Source organism: Strigops habroptila, chromosome 5 (assembly GCF_004027225.2).
Source record: "Strigops habroptila isolate Jane chromosome 5, bStrHab1.2.pri, whole genome shotgun sequence".
Classification (NCBI taxonomy): Eukaryota; Metazoa; Chordata; class Aves; order Psittaciformes; family Psittacidae; genus Strigops; species Strigops habroptila.
In genome coordinates, this window is record NC_044281.2 from 64409132 (window position 1) to 64427480 (window position 18349).

The following is an 18349-nucleotide window of genomic DNA, read 5'->3' on the forward strand; positions in this document are numbered from 1 at the left end:
TCCCCACACGGGCTTTCCCCTGGCTCATGGCGGCTCATCGGTAGAGCACCTCCTACTGAAGAGTACCGCGAGGACGTGAAACATCCTCTGCTTTTGCTGCTGCGGTTTCGTGAGCGCATCCAGCGCACACCGCGGGGCAGACTCCCGTCCCGCTGACGGGGGACTACAAGCCCCAGGCTGCCACGGGCCGCAGGGGGCGGTGCCGGGTGCCGCGGCCCGCCCCACCACAGCGCCCAGCATGGCCGGCTTCGCCGACTTGAACCTCCCGCAGGGGCCGGACAAGAAGTCCCTGCAGGGTCTGCTGGAGACAGCAGCGCACTGTGAGTCCCTGCCCGGGCACGGCGGGAGCGGGGAGGGCGGCGGCGGGCTCGGGCTGCGGTTCAGAGCCGGGTGGGCCTGAGCTGGGCCCGGCCAGAAGGGCGGCGGGACGCGAGCGGCAGCTCCGGCAGGCTGGTGTGAGCACGGCGTGAGGCTCCAGGCAGAGTTTCCCCTCCCCGCAGGTTAAACCTCGCCGCCTGCTTCCCTGGCGGGTCGCGTTTCCCCTCGCTCCTCTCCGCTTTAACTTGTGGTTTTCTGCAAGTGAGGTGACCAGGACTGAGGTCTTCCCAGTGCCGAATAGCGAGGAAAGCCGTGTAGCTTCCGCGTAGCGAGGAGAGTCTTGCAGGCTCTGTCTTTGCCTTTATCCCAGTGTAGCAGTTGTTTTCTTTACCAACGTGGACGCATCTTTCCACCTGCGGTTTGTTATGGCCTAAATCTTTTTTTTCTGCAGAACTGCTGTACAGCCACATTCCGCCTACCAAGTGTTTAGGGGGCGATTTGACTTCTTCCTCTGATCCCTGGCGAACGAGATCTATTCAGTCGGTTTTGTTCAGCATCACTTTGAATGCTCACCTTGCCTTCTGCAATAGCTGTCTCTCTCCCAGCTCTGCATTGTCTGCAGTTTTAACAACTATCTTGAATGTCCTTGACCATTTTCCCTAAAGAAAGACATCAACAGGACTAAACTAGGGCAGAGCCTTTGGGATCTTATCCCCAAATATTCATGTTCATAAAGCTCTGCCACTGAGTAAGTGTTGTCGGGACTGGGTTGTATTAAAAGACAAATAGTTGTGGGTTTTTTTATTGTAAGGCACTTTTGGGGTGAATTAATCTTCACAGAAAAATAATGTGAAAGGCAAATACGCATGTGATTATTAATTTTGAGACTTTTAAGTAATGAGTGTTTAACACATTTTGGTTTGTTTCCATTAATTTACTGTGTTTACTTTTTCAGTGGGCTATTCTGTGGTTGCTCTCAATCATGTCATTGATTTTAAAGAAAAGAAACAGGTAATTTCTTTTGGAGTTATTTGTTCTTTGTGTGTTTTCTCTTGTAAACCTACATGCCTCATTACATGTTCCCAGGTAGCTTTATCTGCAGAATGCACATCTAGATGCAGGTGCAAATGTCTGCATTTGTGACAGAACTCCCATTTTATAATTCAGTATAATTGCCCTGGAGTTAACTTTCAATATGGTCCATGTATTGTTCCTGAAATACAGTTTTGTTAGCATTGCGAATTTCCTTTTAGGATTGGAACACAGCTTTAGTTTATATTATAAACTTAACCCCTGACATTTTGAATAACTTTTTGTTCTCTTTTAAGGAAATCGTCAAGCCAGTATCTCCTTCAGAGTTGTTTCCATCTTTGCCTATTGTACAAGTATGTCTAGTTACATTCTATCTATGTATTGTCATTCTGAGTTATGTTTTTTACTTCGGTGTGTTTGTATATGTGATTTTGTGTATTGCATGTTAAGCAAAAAAGAGAAATTTGTCTGTTGGTTGACTGTTAAAACTCCCAGCATTGGAAGAATGATACACTAGTATTAGAGTAGGCTCTATTCGTTATATTTAACATTATTTTTAAAATCGTTTTGTGTGAATTTTGAACCTTGTAGTTGAATAATTGCACTGTAATTCTTCAAAATCGAGTTCTGACAATCACTTCCTGGTTTTGATTGAGCAAGATTTGGATATAATGAACCAAGTCTGTATTTCAGATCACTGAAATACATGTATGTTAATTCAGCAACTGCTTTTGCATGCAGTTGTGGCCTGCCTGGGGAACCATAACAGTATTAAAACATACTCAGGTTTTCTGCATGATTTTATGCCTTCCGTCCTCCTTCCTTCTGTCCTTCCACCCTTCTTCAGAAAAAGAGTAAGTCATTCTTTGTAAAGGACATGTATAATATCGAACAGATCAATTTAAAATAGGAAAATGTCACTTCGGACTCCAGAAAATTAGTATAGGAAAGAATAAGAGCAAGGCACCATTTTCTTTTTATAGTGGTCAGGGTCAAAGTCGCCACAGATTTTTGCTTTGGAACTTCTTAAGTCATTTGTATTATTTCTTTTCTATAGGGGACATCCAAAAGAATTAAAGTCTTAACCCGGCTAACACTTGTTGTTTCTGATCCTTCCCACTGTAATCTCTTAGTAAGTATGTTTAGTATATCAATTTTCCAATTTTTATTTCCTTTTCTCAATGAATGAATGAAACTTTGGAAATTGTATGGGGAGAATTTTGGGGATTTTGTGGGACACTCAGCAGTAGTTTCTTACATGGCACCTTTAGCAAATAATGTGATCATGAAGAGATGCAGACTTACAAGACTGCATATGGCTTCTGTTGATCATTTGTCAATGTGGGACAGCAGTTCTGTTCCTTATTTTTTTTTCTTTAATTTCTGGCCTTCTGCACGTAAACTAGAAGACTGTGAGCAAGCCCTGTGTCCCTTTATGTTTTAGTGCTACATGACCAAAGCAAAAGGGTAAGTGCCTTACTAGGTGGGTGGGACAAGCCTCAAAATGAGAATGAATGACTTCACACACAGTTTGGCTCACAGCAGAGACTTACAATGTAACGAGGTGATTATTTGCTTTGTTTTAGTAGCGAAAGTGAAAAAGGGGTTTTCTTGTCATTATTTTGGTCATAATCATTGTGCATAGCTTTGGCATCTGCCAGAATTCAAGGTAGTAATTGTTTTGACCTTTTGTAGAGATCGACATCTGCAAATATAAGGTTATATGACATCATAGCAGTATTTCCGAAGACTGAGAAACTGTTCCACGTAAGTAAAGTCATCTGATTGGTAATGCTCATTGGGTAACTTTTAGTGCCTTGGGCTAGTTTGAGTACATGTTTTGTTTTGATTTTATTTCCCATTTTATACAGGCCTGCATGTGATGGGACTAATTAAGCAACACTGCCTGGTCAGTTGATAAGCTGAGAAGGTTGGGAGGGATTGCAGGAAGCTGCAAGGCCTTGAGGTGACTGGTTAAAGTCTGAAATATCTACCTGATGAATAGACTTGTATGCCCCTGCATTGTGGTTTCCTTTGTGTGTCTTGTACTCTACTGAGCATTTCTCTCTAGTGAGGACGGAAAACATCCTTTTTTTTCTTTGATATATATACACACACAAACACTATCAGCATATAGAAAACTTCTGTCTTGAACTTTAACTTCTCAAACTCCAACAGCATTTCCAAAACATTTGCTGTCTTCTGTTGGCACCAATTGTTCATGGTCTCTGGAATGCCAGGGAAATTCCATTTTAAAATGGAATTAATGTGGTTCTGAGAATTACCTTCTTCCTTTTAGTCTTAGGACTTGTCTTGGAAGTTTGTCCAAATGAATAGCTGATCTTTTCTTCTTTAAATTTTGTTTTTATTTTGTTATTTTAAATGAAAAGTGGAGCAAGAGCTTATGAGGCAGAGCTAGTTCCAGCTGTCACAGCATCTTATGAACAGATAAAATTTCCAAATTTAAACACACCTGATTGAACATAACGGCCCTTACTCCATTGCCAGACGGAGATTTCTGGTTTTGAGTGTTTTGGATTATCAAGTTGAGCGAGAGAAGCTTCACCACTGTGACTTCATGATGTGTTTGTTACTTTGCCTACTGAGAAAACCGTTGAGGTGGTATGGAAGTCGAGCGGCCTCAGGGCAAATGCTTGAAGGGCAGACGGTCATTTTCTCACTCAGATTTTATCCTGGCTGTTCAGAACAAAGTTGCAACTGAAAACTGCCTCCACAAAATTTCTGAGCCGTTGAAGGTGTTGCTTTATCAGCAGCATATAAAATTCCAGTATATAAATTCCAATATAAAATTCCACTATCCAAGCCAAAATTGGCTTGTAGGGTGATAGGTGTTCATTATCTCCATGTCTCTTATATTTGTAATTAAATTTTTCTCAGGTACTTGCTAACAGCTGATGTGGGTGGTCTGATCAAGTCAAGCATCTGGAAGCAAGTTATCTTTTTGTCAGAATGCTTTTCTTACAAAACCCCAAACTGTGACATCTGACCTGTTGCAAGTTCAGAAATAATAACATTAACTCTGAACTGGAAGAGTAAATGGAAACGTCCTGTCTGTTAGCCTTGGCAGGCAGCAAGCAGGCATGCAGTTTAAAGCAGCATGAAGGCGGCACAGGAACACCAAAAGAAACTTGAATCTCTCTGCAAAACTTACTTCCAAAGAGAGCTTGTCAGTATAAAACTGAGTCTGTTAGTGTTTTTAAAATAAGTGAAAGCTACTTTCCAGTACTGCTGAGTACCTGCTTTGACACATTAAAATTATACTCTTCTGTTTCCCCTACTTTTTGAAAAAGTAAATTCAAAGCAAGAGGCTGTAGAATAAAGTGGACTTTATACCATCTTTCAGTAGAAGAATTTGAGCATTAATTATAACAGTTAACAGCTTAATGAAACTAATTTCTGACTGCTTTTATTTCCCTTGCAAGATTTTAGGACTCTTGGGGATGTGAGAGGGGCAAATAGTTGTAAAATACTTTTGAAGGCCACTTTTCACCTTTCTTTTCATCTCTGGCAACAATGTGATATGTACTGAAAGACGTGCTCAAGTTCTCCAAATAATTTATATCCTCAGGGGTATGAGTAAGCTGTGTTTACCAAGATAATTGTAGAACATGTTCCTTTAAGTCTCCCAAGAGGATTGTTTTGGGCTGCAACAGGAATGCCCGCTCTTTGCCATTAATAAGGTCTGTGCCCGTTGCTTTTCAAAAATTCTGCTTTTTAAGATTTCTGACTGTTTTAATGATATTAGTTCTGCCTTCTGTTTGTAAGCACTTAGCAAGTCACCAGTGTCTAAAAAGCCTGTGCATACAAGTTTGAGGATGTAGTGCAAAGCCAAATTTCAGTGTTCATTCCTAAAATGTTTGCCCAAGCTTTTTTCAGGCCATCCAGGCAGTGGCGAATTTGTGTATTCCTGGCTGTCTGGAGTCTCCCAGCAGATGGGGCTCTTGCCTGTGGTGTGGCCGGGCAGGCGCTGGGCTGTGCGACTGCTGCAGATCATTTTCTGTATGAAGTTTTGCACTTCAGATCAGTTCAGCAGCCAGGGTAACCTTAACGTGCTTGCGTGTGTGTGACTTGTCCAGGATCCAAAGCTAGGCTGAACATTGGAGCGTTTGGAGAAATCTCCTCTCCAACTTTCCATGCAGTGAAGGAATTCCTCCTAATGGGAAATATGACTCTTAATTTTGTTTTTCCTTGGTGGTGGTTTCTGAAATGTTCTTGTCACTGGAGTCCTGTAGATATCCTGGCATTTGGGTCATTCTGTTTCTCACTGTGCTTAATTTGCAAAGTGGAAGTGAGTTTTCCAGTGTTTCTGGAGCTGATTAGCAGCACTTGTTTTCTCATCACATAGGGCAACTTGTATGTTTTGGTCTGTATTCTTGCTTTCCTTCATTTTCAGCTTTCTGTTTTCATAAATATCCTATGGCCTTACTGATATCTTTTCTAGGACATGATTCAGAGCTATTTACTCTATGCATTTTCCCATAAATCATCTCTGTCAGGTTGTAGTTTTGTGTTCCACATCAGAAAAAGAGCAAAACTGGCTGTAGTAGGGCTAAAGTTACATATGCAAGTCTAATTCAATAAAATAGATTCCAACTGTGTCCTGCGTAACAGAGTTGGTGAAGGTAGGGCATGAAGATACATTTCAGTCTGAATGGTAGAGAGATTTTAACATAAAAATCCTGTGGTTTTCTGGATCTTTGAATTGCCTGCACATGTGCTGTGGCCCTTCTGTCTAGAAGGAGTGCTATCAGCTAAGAAACATTCCTAAAGCTGGGCATTTGCTCTCATCTCCATCCAAAGTTCATGCGAACGAACTGGTGGCAGGCTAGTCTGCAAAGCAACAGCTTGCCCTGCATTAGAGCAGCCCAACCCTGGGACTCCCCACAAGCCCCATTGCTTTAGTGCTGGTGCGAGGAGGGATGAATGGCTGGCACCTGGCCCAGGTGTATTTGGAGCAGTTGCTGGCAGGTTTCTGAATGCACAACTCCCCTACGCATAGAAAATTCGTTTTCAACTTCTTCAGCCTTTTTTATCTTCATTACAATGCTCCTTGCAGACATTAATCTGGCCTTGTGTAATCGTCTTGATGGGGTAGGCACATGTAATTCTTGTGTGCATGAGGTTGTATGTAAATCAAGTGCTCGCTTTTATGTGTATTTAATTTTCTCTATATGTCAGTGTGGAGATTCTCCACCCTTTGTTCCTTCTGTCTTTTAATACAGGCTGTAAATTGTGGTGTGAGTTCAAAGCTAAGCTTTTGAACTGTAACACTTGGTGCCATCTTCAGACACCCCCAGAGTCAGGAAGAGCTGCACTTTCCCACCTAGCCAGGAAAGTGGGGCCCAGTACTGGACATGCAGCACATCAGTCACTGTCTAACATTCTCCTTTTCTTTCAGTCTTTTCTTGGTTGCTTGTGATAAAAACAATTAATCCCAAAACCAAACAGTTGCTACACTGGATTTAGAGAGTGATGGGGTAAGGGGAAGTGCCTGGGCTGTTCCCTTTGTAAATAGGGGTTTACCTTCATTAGTTGTGAGTTTTTTTGCCAAAAACCGATGTTGCAAGTCCTAGTCGGAGAAAAAGCAGTAAGTCTTGCCTTTGGGTTGGTCATTATTTTACTGGAAAAGTAGTTCTGTGAGAGAAGGCTTGGCTTTTAAGCCTGAAATGCTCAAGCTTTGCACCTGTAGCCCTGCTGTTTTATTGGCATACATGCAAGGCAGAGTACCTCTTCACTTTAGAACTGAACTCACCCTGGAGAGACATTTCTTGCATTGAGAGATGAAGGAGAATACTAGTGCATCTGAAGTTGGTTATGTGTTTTTTTGGCATATCTAAAAGTGTGTTCCTATTTCTTTGCTGTAGATCGCTTGCACAACTCTAGATGTGGATCTGGTATGCATAAATGTAACAGAAAAACTGCCATTCTACTTCCGAAGGCCCCCTGTGAATATGGTAAATTTACATCTAAATTGTTTTCTTGCTGTTAAATTCTGTATTTAATGTCAGTCTGAGTTGAATTCCCTACCATTTTCCTCCCACCATTCCCATCCAAGTGGTTCTTTTATTTTCTTCCATAATGCATAGTGTTGTTTCAGATGTCCTTCGCTTCAAGGCCTCCACTATAGCATTTAATACACAGTGATGTATGTTATTTCTTTTTCTCCTTCCTGTCCCTCACTTAAGAAGGCAGAAGTGGTGTTCCCAAGGAGTGGAAAGAGAGCCTTGAGGCCACTACTATGCTAAGCAGTGAGATGTGGTATGATTGCTGACTAAGCTGCTTCCCATACCAGGAGTGGTACAGTTGTGTCAGAATAGATAAACAGCCCTGTGATTTAAAAAACAGGAGAATGTGAGTGACAGTATTAATTTGGGACAGGGATCTTGTGCCAGTTGTTTGGAAGAAAACTGTATTGCATCCATACTTAGACAAAAAAATGTCTTGGCAGATGAACCAAATGTGGAATTGCTAAATATCTGCTGTGGGACGCTAGACGACTATCAGCATGGATCAAATACTTTGTTAATATAATTTTGCCTACTGTTGGTGATTTGCCAGAAAGCTTAATCCAAACATGCTCTTCAGTGAACTAGTTTTTTCCTCTGAGTATATGTCAGGGTCCATTCCATGTGGGCATTCTTGGCTGATGTAGTCCTTAGTGCTAAAAAATATGAAATTGGAATTGGCTAGAAACCCCACTTCCTCTTCTACAGAAAGTTTGTCCAAGAATTAAAATCAAAAATTAACTAGAAATAATTCTGAAACAGAACAAAAGTAATACTTCGGAATTTACTATAGACTGGGAATTTGAACAGTCCACTTGAATTAACAATTTTGTATGAAATGTTTAAAAGTACCCTAGCAGCCTAAAACTCCAGCAGCAGACCTAGTTCCAGCAAGACCAAGGGCAGGTCTTGGAGGCCTGTGTTTGGAGACATTTTCCCTACAAGCTACTTCCCATCTTCCACATTCCCAGCTTCAAGACAGTCTGTCAGTCAGACTGGTTTTGTGCATCCTGAGGCAGTCAGTTTTGGTTGTTGTAATGCCAGACAGACAGATTGGCAGACAGCTGAAGTGGTGGGGATGAGGTTAAAAATCTGCTTGACTGGAAATTGGTGTATTGCCATCCCCTGTTTTGGTTTTGATAAATTCAGGCTTCTCTTCTTGTTTGCAGATGTTGGACCAGTTCTGTGTAAAACATTTCATGTGTACATAGCGTCTGTTGTGCTTGCATGCAGAGGTCATGCATGCATGGGAGCTGGATTAATTCCATGTGTTCAGTTACTGGACTCTCTTATAGTACTAGCATTGCAGCATTTCTTAATAATACGAGTATAAAACATAGAGTAACATTTCAGGCAAATGTAGTTTAGGCATGGAACAAAGAACTAGCTTTAAATTGTGTCTTTAACTCACTATGTCCTATAACAAGTTGATAAGCTTTTCTCTGTGTGTTTGCAAAAAACAAGAATACTAGTTTTTTGGTGAGGTACTTTGACAGATAGCAAAGGATTTTAAAGCAGCTGAAAATATAATCAGTATTACTGTTTGGAACTTCTCCTGTGACTCACTGTTACTTAACATTGTCACAAATACCAGAGTATGTTGTGAGGCAGGAAAGAAGGATACTCACTGCTGCTTTTGTGCAAGCACAAGTTCCTGACCTGCAAGTCGTGGGTACTGTGGGAACCAGTGGTTTTCCTTACAGCAGGCTGTGGGGCTAGAGGCGGAGTCCTCAAAATTTCAAGACTTGTTTCTGACCAGAAGTAGTTAACTTTCTCCTCAACTCTATGAGAAAGCCAATTACAACTGATAAGTGGCTGGTATTTCTTTTTTTGTTAAACCTCATTTGTCTGTCATCCCACGATTCAAGTACACATATCTGGTGTAGAGTGAAGCCTTGCTGCCTGCCCCTTGCATGCTATGCTGTGCTCTTGCTGGAACAAGTCCATCTTATTTTTTTCATATGTAGCACAGTTAAACTGAGAATAAACTACATCAGTAATAGACAGCAGTTGTTAGATTGTTATGCTTCTCTCCTTTTGATTTTTGATCACTCTCTTTCATGTGAAGGCAATAGATCGAGGCATTTACTTTGAACTTCTCTATACGCCTGCCATCAAAGACTCCACAATGAGAAGATACACAATTTCAAATGCGATCAGCCTGATGCAGATCTGCAAAGGAAAGGTAAGCTCTCAATGTAAAAGCAAGCTAATTAATTCACTTCAAATTCTTCTGGAGTTGTACAGACTGAGCCATTTTAAATTAAGTTTGATGCTGAGGTTTCTGAAGCTGTGGCTGAATCTTTGTCTACTAATACAAGGACACAATTATTTTAGCTCCAGATACTTCCAGCCATGCACCACTGCATGATTTCTTCTTAAGTTGTCAAACTGTTAGATTCTTTTTTCAAAACAAGCTATCTGTTCTTGTACAATATATGCATTACTCAAAACAAAAGGGGAAAAAATTGTCAAGAGACCTAAGGTTTTCACTGGAACTGAAATCCATGCATCTCTTTAAAATCCATTTCCTATTTTTAATTGACCAAAAGCTCTTATTTGATAGTATTCCTTGAATATGGGGGAGTAGAAAATAATAAACAAAAAAAAAAGTGGAAATCTTGTTTTGTTAAACAGTTAGTAATTTTAATAGTAAAAACATTTTACTATTAAATAGTAATTTTTAATAGTAAAAATAACTGCATTCTTCCCTGCTACTGAAACCCAAGGAAGAAGTAATGCTTGCAGCTGAGATGCCTGTAATGAATTGCTTTCATACCTTACCTCCTCCCAGGCTACCAGCCTGAGCTGCTTGTCATGCTGCGTCCTCTCAGGCCATGTTTTGGTTTTTTTTTTTTTAACAGGAAAGCGTGTCATAATACATATCCAAGTTAAAAGAGATTATAGTTCCCACCACCTTTATTGGAAATGGCCTTTGCTGCAGTTAGGTAGTCCACAAAAGCCAAAATTGGCATTAATGTGCAAATCTAGTGTGAAGTGGGATATACAGCTAGGGAGGCAAATGAAAAGCAGATCTATTGTTACCTTAGTTCCCTTCAGGTATAGCAGCCTCTTTTATAGGACAGCAGAGTGGGTCAGATGAATTCCCTTGGTGCTACAGAAGGTGAGTATTTTCATGGCCTTTCCTCTGGGATCTAATTGCACAAATACTGACTTGGAGATGAGATACATACACACAAGCCCCCTTTTCTTTGGGGTTCCTTTTTGCCAGTTTCCTTTTTCCTGTGTGCAGTGAAAAACATGCTGCTTGTTATTGTTGGAGAGCACCAGTTGAGTTGCCATCATGAACACAGCAAGTGAGACATTTGGGCACTCAGTCTGTGCACAGTGCCCTTTCTTTCTGCATCTGACAATCTAGTGCATCATCTGTGCCTGGAAGGTAAATTAGCTGGATGTGACAAGTTGCTGCTAGGCACTGGAAATGCTGGGAGGGGACTGCTAGCTTGTCTTTATTTTTCACTAGTACTCTTGCCTCCAGGCTCAGTGCCTGGTGGGCCTGCAGAGATGGTTATTAGCTCTCACTGGCAACTTGTCTCCTTCAGTAATGGGAAGGCCTTTTTTTAACGGGACATGAGATGGCTGGCCCATAGTCGGCTTGCACTGGCATCTGGCATGCAGCTCTCGCCTTCTGTAACCTGTAGTTGCAGAACTTGTAGCAGCTTTTGGATTCTTTTGTTCCTCCTCTGTTGCAGCAGGGCAGAGAAATTTCCAGAAGTTTACTGGTGTCCTTGAAGCTGGCATTGAGCAGAATCCTTAAAATATGTTAAAATGTGCAGGCAATGAGGGAAGAAGTCGCCTGCATTGCCAGATAGAAGCTGTGCATAGCCACGGTCTATCACCTCGCATGTTTTGGTAACTGAATGTAGGTACTATGCCTGAAGCAGTGTACTGAACAGCTGTTGTCTCCTTTACCTGGGGAGATGTTTTTGCCTTTGAGTTCTTCCCTTCAGCCCTTCCCTTGGATTTGCCTTTGCCTGCCTCTCCTTCACTTGCTAGCAGTGCTTTTCTTGTCAGCTCTTGCCTCCTTCTCCCATCTTACCCATCCCCTAATGGAGGCCTTTGAACCAAGCGGAGCGTATCTCCAATGTGCAGCAGTGAACTACAATCCTGTGTTGGTTGAAGATGGCTTGCACAGCTGTTCTGGGAGCTTCTCGGATCCTGGGAGGCAGGCATTGGTTGCTACAGCTCAGAGCAGGAGACTTGAATTTTCCCAGTAAAATCTAGCAGTCAGCACCCCTGAAGCACAAAAGCACTCTTGGGATCCATAGTGCAGTCACTTTAAAGGTGAACTGTGCAGAAAAAAATGTCTTGGGCTCCATCAGGATGTGTGCTGTTAAGTCACTTTGATGTAGGTATTGCTTCTGCTTCTGGCTTTCGTTATGCTAAGGCAGAGTAGTCTGTCCCATCCTTTCCTCCTCAGTACACGAAACCTTGGGCACAATGTGAACATGCAGTCATTTCCATGCAAATAGCTCTTTTACATGTGGAGTTCCAGCTGCATACGGAGTGTTTTCTTCCACTGTCTGCCCTGCTCTCTGTGCTGGGGAGGTGGCAGGACAAGCAAAGCAGTCCAAGGAAGAGATCAAAATCCCCACCTTGTAACCGGGGGTGGTGTGATGTGTTGGTGGTACTGATGTCAGAGAGGGAAAGTCTTTTGCTGCCTCAGTACAATTGCTCATTCCCACCCACTCAAGCAGGAATTCCCAAAGCCTTTTATTCAGTGTAATAAAAGGTGCAAGGATTTTTTTTTGCTGCTTCAAGGTTTCCACCTGCGCAAAACAGCCTCCCCCTGGGTGAGCATCCTTGGAGGTTTAATAGCAGAAGAGCACTGGCAGCTAAGCTATGGTATCTGCCAGCCCCCAAGGACTCAGTTTCTGCAGAAACCCTTTGGGGGAGAAGGATGTGTCTCTACCTGGTGATTTTCATGGGGGTGCCAGTGTTGGCAGAAGCAAGTGTATGGCATGAATTGGCAGCCACTAGCTGCAGACATCAGTGTGAGTTCAGTTAAAGCCAGTGTGAATGCTGAGGTTACGATTGAGTTGTACTGCAACACAGAGTAGGCTGAAAATTTGGGAGCACCAAACTGTCAAAAGGCACTATCTGTAAGCTGGTTCTGGGGATCCTGAACTCCTCTAAGTCCATTTCTGTTACAGCTCAGGCTGAGCTGTCATTTGTGTGAGGCCTTTTTCAGTTAGTGTAGGTAAAGGGGGCACTTAACACAGTCTGTATGGCTCTGCATTTCTTCTTTAACCTTTAAAGTCTACTATGAGAGATACAAGCTGATAGGTGCTTGCTTAATGCCATTACTCTGACATTTATATTGCTTAGTCTATCCGTCTAAAAGGTGTGGTACTTGTTCATCTCACATCTCTGTGAGAGTTTGTAACTGCGAGGGAGGGCTTGTCCCTGTGCCCCACTCTCTGTAGGGGGCAAGGGGATGACCGGGGTTTATTCATGTCCCCGAATTAAGATTCACTCCTTGCTAGAGTTCACCTCCTCTGAGGGCATCAGATACTCTGATGTTTAATTGGGCTCTGAGCCTGAACTTAGGTAATGCTCATGAAGTCTTTGCTGCTTGCTGATTTTTATTTTCTTCATTTCTTGATGCTGACAGATGAATGTTTGTTCTCTTTTGTTTTCTAGAATATTGTCATATCTAGTGCAGCTGAAAGGGTAAGTCCCAGATTATTTTTTTGCAAGTCAGAACAAGTTGAGGATTTATCTGTGGCTGAAAATAGAAGTCTGATTACATATTAAACATCTAAAAAAATACGTAATTTTAAATACTATTTTCATCTTGTGGGGTTTTTTTTAATCAATCTTTTTTGGCAAAGAATTGTCTTGTGGGTTGGGGATTTTTTTTCTTGGATGGGTGGGGGATTTTTTCCTGCTGTGGTATCTTCCGTGACAGTTTTCTCCCAGATGAGGACTGTGTTTTCTAAAATAGTAGTATTTGCTTGATTTCCTAGTGCATCTTCAGCAGCTTGCTATTATGTAGCATTTGAGCTTGCCTTCTTTATAGCCATGTCCTGCTGCTCACACTCTGTCAGCCTGAGAGAGAGTGGCTGCACATCTAGAATCGTATAGTTAGGGTTGGAAAGGACCTTAAGATCATCTAGTTCCAACCCCCCTGCCATATCCAACCTTCTTTGTTTTGTTTTAGCCTCTAGAACTACGAGGTCCTTACGACGTGGCTAATCTGTATCCTTTTTTCAAGTAAAATGTTGAAAGTTCAAAGCAGTTTTGAAATACTTCCATCGTTTACACTCCTTGAACTTCACGCAGTGATGCTTGCTGGGGGTCAGCTCAATGAATTGAGACTCTGAGTGAGTGTGGTAAGAACAACCAGACCTTGGTCTTGAGGTGGCATGAGCAGTCACTGTAAATAGTAACATCTCTCTTCACCTACAGGTGTGTTTGGTATTGATATTGTGTGGGTTTAAGTGGGGAAATGAATAAAAACCGTCAAAATCTATGGACACTGTGAACCAAACCAGAAATTATTACTGTGATCTCCAAGATGCTATGTCTTTAGTAGAAGAAGCTATAAAATTGAATTTATATTAAGAAAGAAAAAGTTCCTATCAGAATGCTGGTTACTTCTGAATTTTCCAGTCCTTGTTTACCAGCACGTATGGTAACTAAGTAAGTTAGTTACTAAGAGGTTATGTTCCAGAAGGTTACTAAGAGGTTATGTTCTAAGTAACTAAGAGGTTATGTTCCAGAAACCAAGGAGAGTGTCTGTTCTCCCCTCTTTCAGGAATTCAGATGCATTTTTACTATTCCCCCCTCCCTGCCCAACAAGCACATATCTGGACTATCCCTCAAAGGGAAGGAGCGTGCTCTGAGTCATGAGAACCGTGTGGGAGGGTGTGTGGCCTGGAAAGATTTTATGCATAACATTTCCTTCCCTCTTAAAAAGAGCAGTCAGGCTCAACCCAAATTAACATACCTAATCTGGTGTCATCGCTGCTGAAGGTGGCTGGGAACTTTTCAGCATAATGCTTTTGTATCAAACTGTGCCCTTCCCCCAAACCTGAACTTCTTAATGGGGTAACTTTTTTGCTTATTATTAATATAAAAATGTTCCCATGTTGACAGACTTTTATTTTCAAAAGTATGGCTGCTTGTCTGGAAAAAAGCAACGTTGCCAGGAGCATTCCAGGAGGGCTGCTGGGGAACTGCAGCCAGGAGAATTGGGTGCCTCGGTTCCCTGCCTCTGGGTAACCTTATGCAAAATGTCACTTTGAGTTACAGCTTTGCTAATTCCCAGTTATTTGTGAAGTAAGCAAACCTACCATGCAGACAGGCTTCCCTGTTTTGTTTGTTTCTTTCTGTGCATTTGGATCCTGAACAAAGGTGACAGAGGTTTGCTGTTTGGCCTATCGGAAGGCGAAGCCAAGGCAGCCGTGTCTACCAACTGCAGAGCCACCATGCTTCATGGAGGTAAGTGGAAAAGCACATGCAAGCTTGTCTGAGTAACATGTGCATTAGTTAAACTAAGTTCATGTTAATGCATATTTTCCAAAAGGTCCAAGACCACCTAGAGCAAGTCAGCTTGGGGTTTTAGCTCCTTTTCCAATGTGTGAAGAGGAGCTTGTGTGGCAAAGGTGTTTTATTTTCCCTAGTTGCTGTGTTAGCAAACCAGTGACTGAACTGATGGTGCTGTCTGTACTGGAGTACTTGCTTAACCACATTAACGAGTCATAAACTGTTTAGCCAAAACACAGATCTGCCTGTTGTGCTTCCTAGTGAAACTGTCCCTTGTTTCAGATAGAGTTGAATGCTGATCTTGGTAACACCAGCAGAAAATGCATCATGGACTTAAGAGAAAATTGGGATGCATGTGTTTTGTGTTTACCCTCTTGCAGCATGAGTGTGGAAGCAACCTTTGCTATGTCTCTTTCTGATGCTTCATTATGTGGTCTATTTCTGACTCGCTTTTCAGTGTGAAGCATTTCAAACTTGATGCAAAATTGAATACCCGGAGTGCTTGCTGCTTAGTAAGAAAAGTTTCATATAATATACAATGGCCTGAAGTGTTTTGGTGAAACAAACCTTGCTTCTTTATGCTTTCAGCAGAGGCAGGTCACAGTAGCTCTCTTCTGTTTGCCTATTGTTAATATTAAGAAAGTGGAAATTTAGCTTGTGGCCCCCTTCACTGGAAATCAAAAGGTTTCCAGTTGTATTTTGTGTCCTACTGTCAGTGCCGCAGAGATGCGACAGTTTGTGTTCCAGCAATCAATTTAGACCTTTGCTTTCCACCAATTTCTCCGTCTCCACCCTCCCTTTCACATGCTTATTTAGTGGTTCTCAGTCTTTCTTGATTTCTGTTGTTTATTCTGATGGCAGTTCAACTTTGTGACTGAGTAGTTACATCTAGCTCTGTTTCTGCCTCTGTCAAGGTTTGCTGGGTATGTATGATTTCTAGTCACCTTCCTAACAACTTGAGTTGCTCTAAGTTTCAAACACACAATAGAATTTGGTTTGTGTCACTTGTTTCAGTAGAGGTGGGGCTTGAACCTGCTGTAACTCACAGCAGGTAGCTTTGATCTCTTGGAGAGGGTGTTTCTGAGAACAGGGTCCTTCTCCAGCCTGCTACTCCTCTATGTAGAGACAGTGTGTTGGAAGAATTTTTGTCAAGTTTATGTGGAATTTCTTAAGACCATTATCTATCTTATCTGTGAAATTAAATAGTAGATGTTGATTCGCTGTCACCCAGAGAATACTGGCCCAGAATAAGTCAATACATTTTGGCAAGGTTCTTGCAGAGCCTCTTTGCTAACAGAGTATTTGTAGGGAATCTTTTCTACTTCAAATTTTGTGGAGAAGCCTCCCACCAGTAGTTATGAAATTGGATTGGGCTCACTAAGTTGTTTGGCAAACATGTGAGGAGTTTGATAACATCACACAGTAGTATTCTATGGTAATGCTGAGGGTTCTGTAAATAAAATAATCTTGAATACCATAAAGCTACTTACTTGCTATGTATAGGGGAGCCTCTGCCAATAGAGCTGTGCCAGCAGAGTCTGTTTAAGAATCCTGGGGTATGTGAATGGTTGGTTGGTTTTTTTTTTTTAAGAACAGTATGTTTTGCTCAGAAATGCAGAAATGCTTTTCACAGTGCTTGAAGAATGTGTCGTTCTGAAACTATTGAACTGATTAAGCATGGTTTCCTATATTTTTGTGTATCTGCAGCCCCGCAGCGCCTGCAGACCTCAGTTTTCCCTTATGTTTGCTGTAATTCTACACCCACTGTTGGGTTTCCCCATGCCATAATGCAGTGTATCCCCAGCTCCTGCCCATGCAGGTTGCTCACCTGCTGTGTGCACTGACTGGCTGGCTGTTAAACATGTTGAACTGTGCTTTGGGGCATGGGCACTTGAAGTAACTGCATTAAATGCATGTGTCATTTTATTTGAGGTACTGCAGCTTCTGCTTATATTATTCCAGAAACTCGGAAGAGTGCCTGTGGGATAGTGTACACAGTGAAGAAGCCTCGCAAGGTTGAGGAGGAGGAAACACTGCCAGCCTGCAAAAAAGCTAAGACTCAAGCTTGAGGAGTAAACCAGTTGTCAACAGGAGCCTCCATCCCATCTTTACCCGGTGTTGAGTCTTCTTCCATCCTCCAGCTACTCCCATTCCTCCCTTACTACTTTATTTAGCCCAGAGAAGAATTCTTCTGGTGCTCAAGTGAGGAAAGCTATGGGAATGAGACTGCTGAATAGTAGTTCACCACACCTAAAAGGTCATGCTGGGCTTCTGGCCAAAGTCAGGAGACTCTCTCCACCCTGTCTTAGGTCTTCTGGCGTTAGTGCAAACTCAACACAATGTTTCTAACATAGAAATTTTCAGTTGTACAAGTGCATTCCTTTTTTATTAAAATGTTTCTAAGAATGTATGCTTTGAAAGTCTAGCTCATGTGGTTTCTCAAGTTTTAAACGCACCTCTGTACTAAACCTTACAGCTGCAAACAGTAGATGAAGTTTACCTTCACTGGCCTGTGGAGAGCAATTGTGCCGTAAAGAAAAAACAAAACAAAACACTGCTTCCCCTTCTGTTTCATGATCAGTGGCTATAAAGAAGATCCTGGAATCTGTCACTTGCTAGGAGATAGCTTGGCTTTGTGTTACAGTAGGACTGACTAACCTCACCTGCCAGACACACATCCCAAGGGCCATCCCTGTCCTGCAGCTCTTAAAACCACAGTCACAAGAGGTGGTTACCATAGATGGGAAGGAAGAGCCCAAGGTTACACTGAATATGTGGTCAGCATGCTGTGTTGCAGTTGCAGCATAACAGCTGTCTCACTTAGGCTTGAGCAGTCTCCATGTCACATCATTTTTACTGCATCATTTCCTTCTTTATGTCCTGGTCTGGCAGTGTTGTCTGGGAGAGTGTTCATTTTGCTGCCTCCTGCCTTTCTGTTTTCCTTCCTGTTAATGCCTCAGTAAACCTAATCTGGCTGCCAAAAAAGCAATCATAGCAGATTTATAATCAAGAGAGCATTTTCAGAGCTCTTCCAAATGTTGACTGAAGTTTTTCTTTTGATTAAACCAATATAAAAAATTATGTAAGCTACTGTACTCAAGATACTCTTGAGCCAGCTTTACAGTGAATATTCCAGTTCTGTATTTGCATCTGACAAGATGAGAAGTGGAAGTTACAGCATGTAAAATATTGCACAAATATTACAGTGGATCATCTCGGAGCTCTTAGTAACCGGACTGAGCAGAATAGGTGAAGTTCTCAGTACAATAACAGTTCTGTATAACACTGGTGTAAGTCACAACAGCTTTTGCTTCATTCAACAAATTTTGAATTACTATTTTACTTGTTGACTTGATGATTTCAGTCTGGTTTAGTCTAGGTATTGGGATGTTATATATATGTATCACACACATATACAGTAGCTTGCTATTTATGGACTTACCTCTAAAATGATGATGCTC

The 18349-nt window shown here is 41.9% G+C and overlaps 1 protein-coding gene across 1 annotated transcript; it reads left to right on the forward strand.

Moving 5' to 3' along the window:
- The first annotated feature begins 190 nt into the window (after positions 1-190).
- On the forward strand, positions 191-17298 carry RPP30 (ribonuclease P/MRP subunit p30). Its single transcript, XM_030487652.2, has 11 exons — positions 191-320; positions 1274-1329; positions 1647-1703; positions 2408-2482; positions 3046-3117; positions 7236-7325; positions 9445-9561; positions 13041-13070; positions 13561-13598; positions 14764-14843; positions 16851-17298. The coding sequence occupies exons 1-11, from the start codon at positions 239-241 to the stop codon at positions 16955-16957; spliced, it is 804 nt and encodes a 267-aa protein (XP_030343512.1). The 5' UTR covers positions 191-238; the 3' UTR covers positions 16958-17298.
- The last annotated feature ends 1051 nt before the right edge of the window (positions 17299-18349 follow it).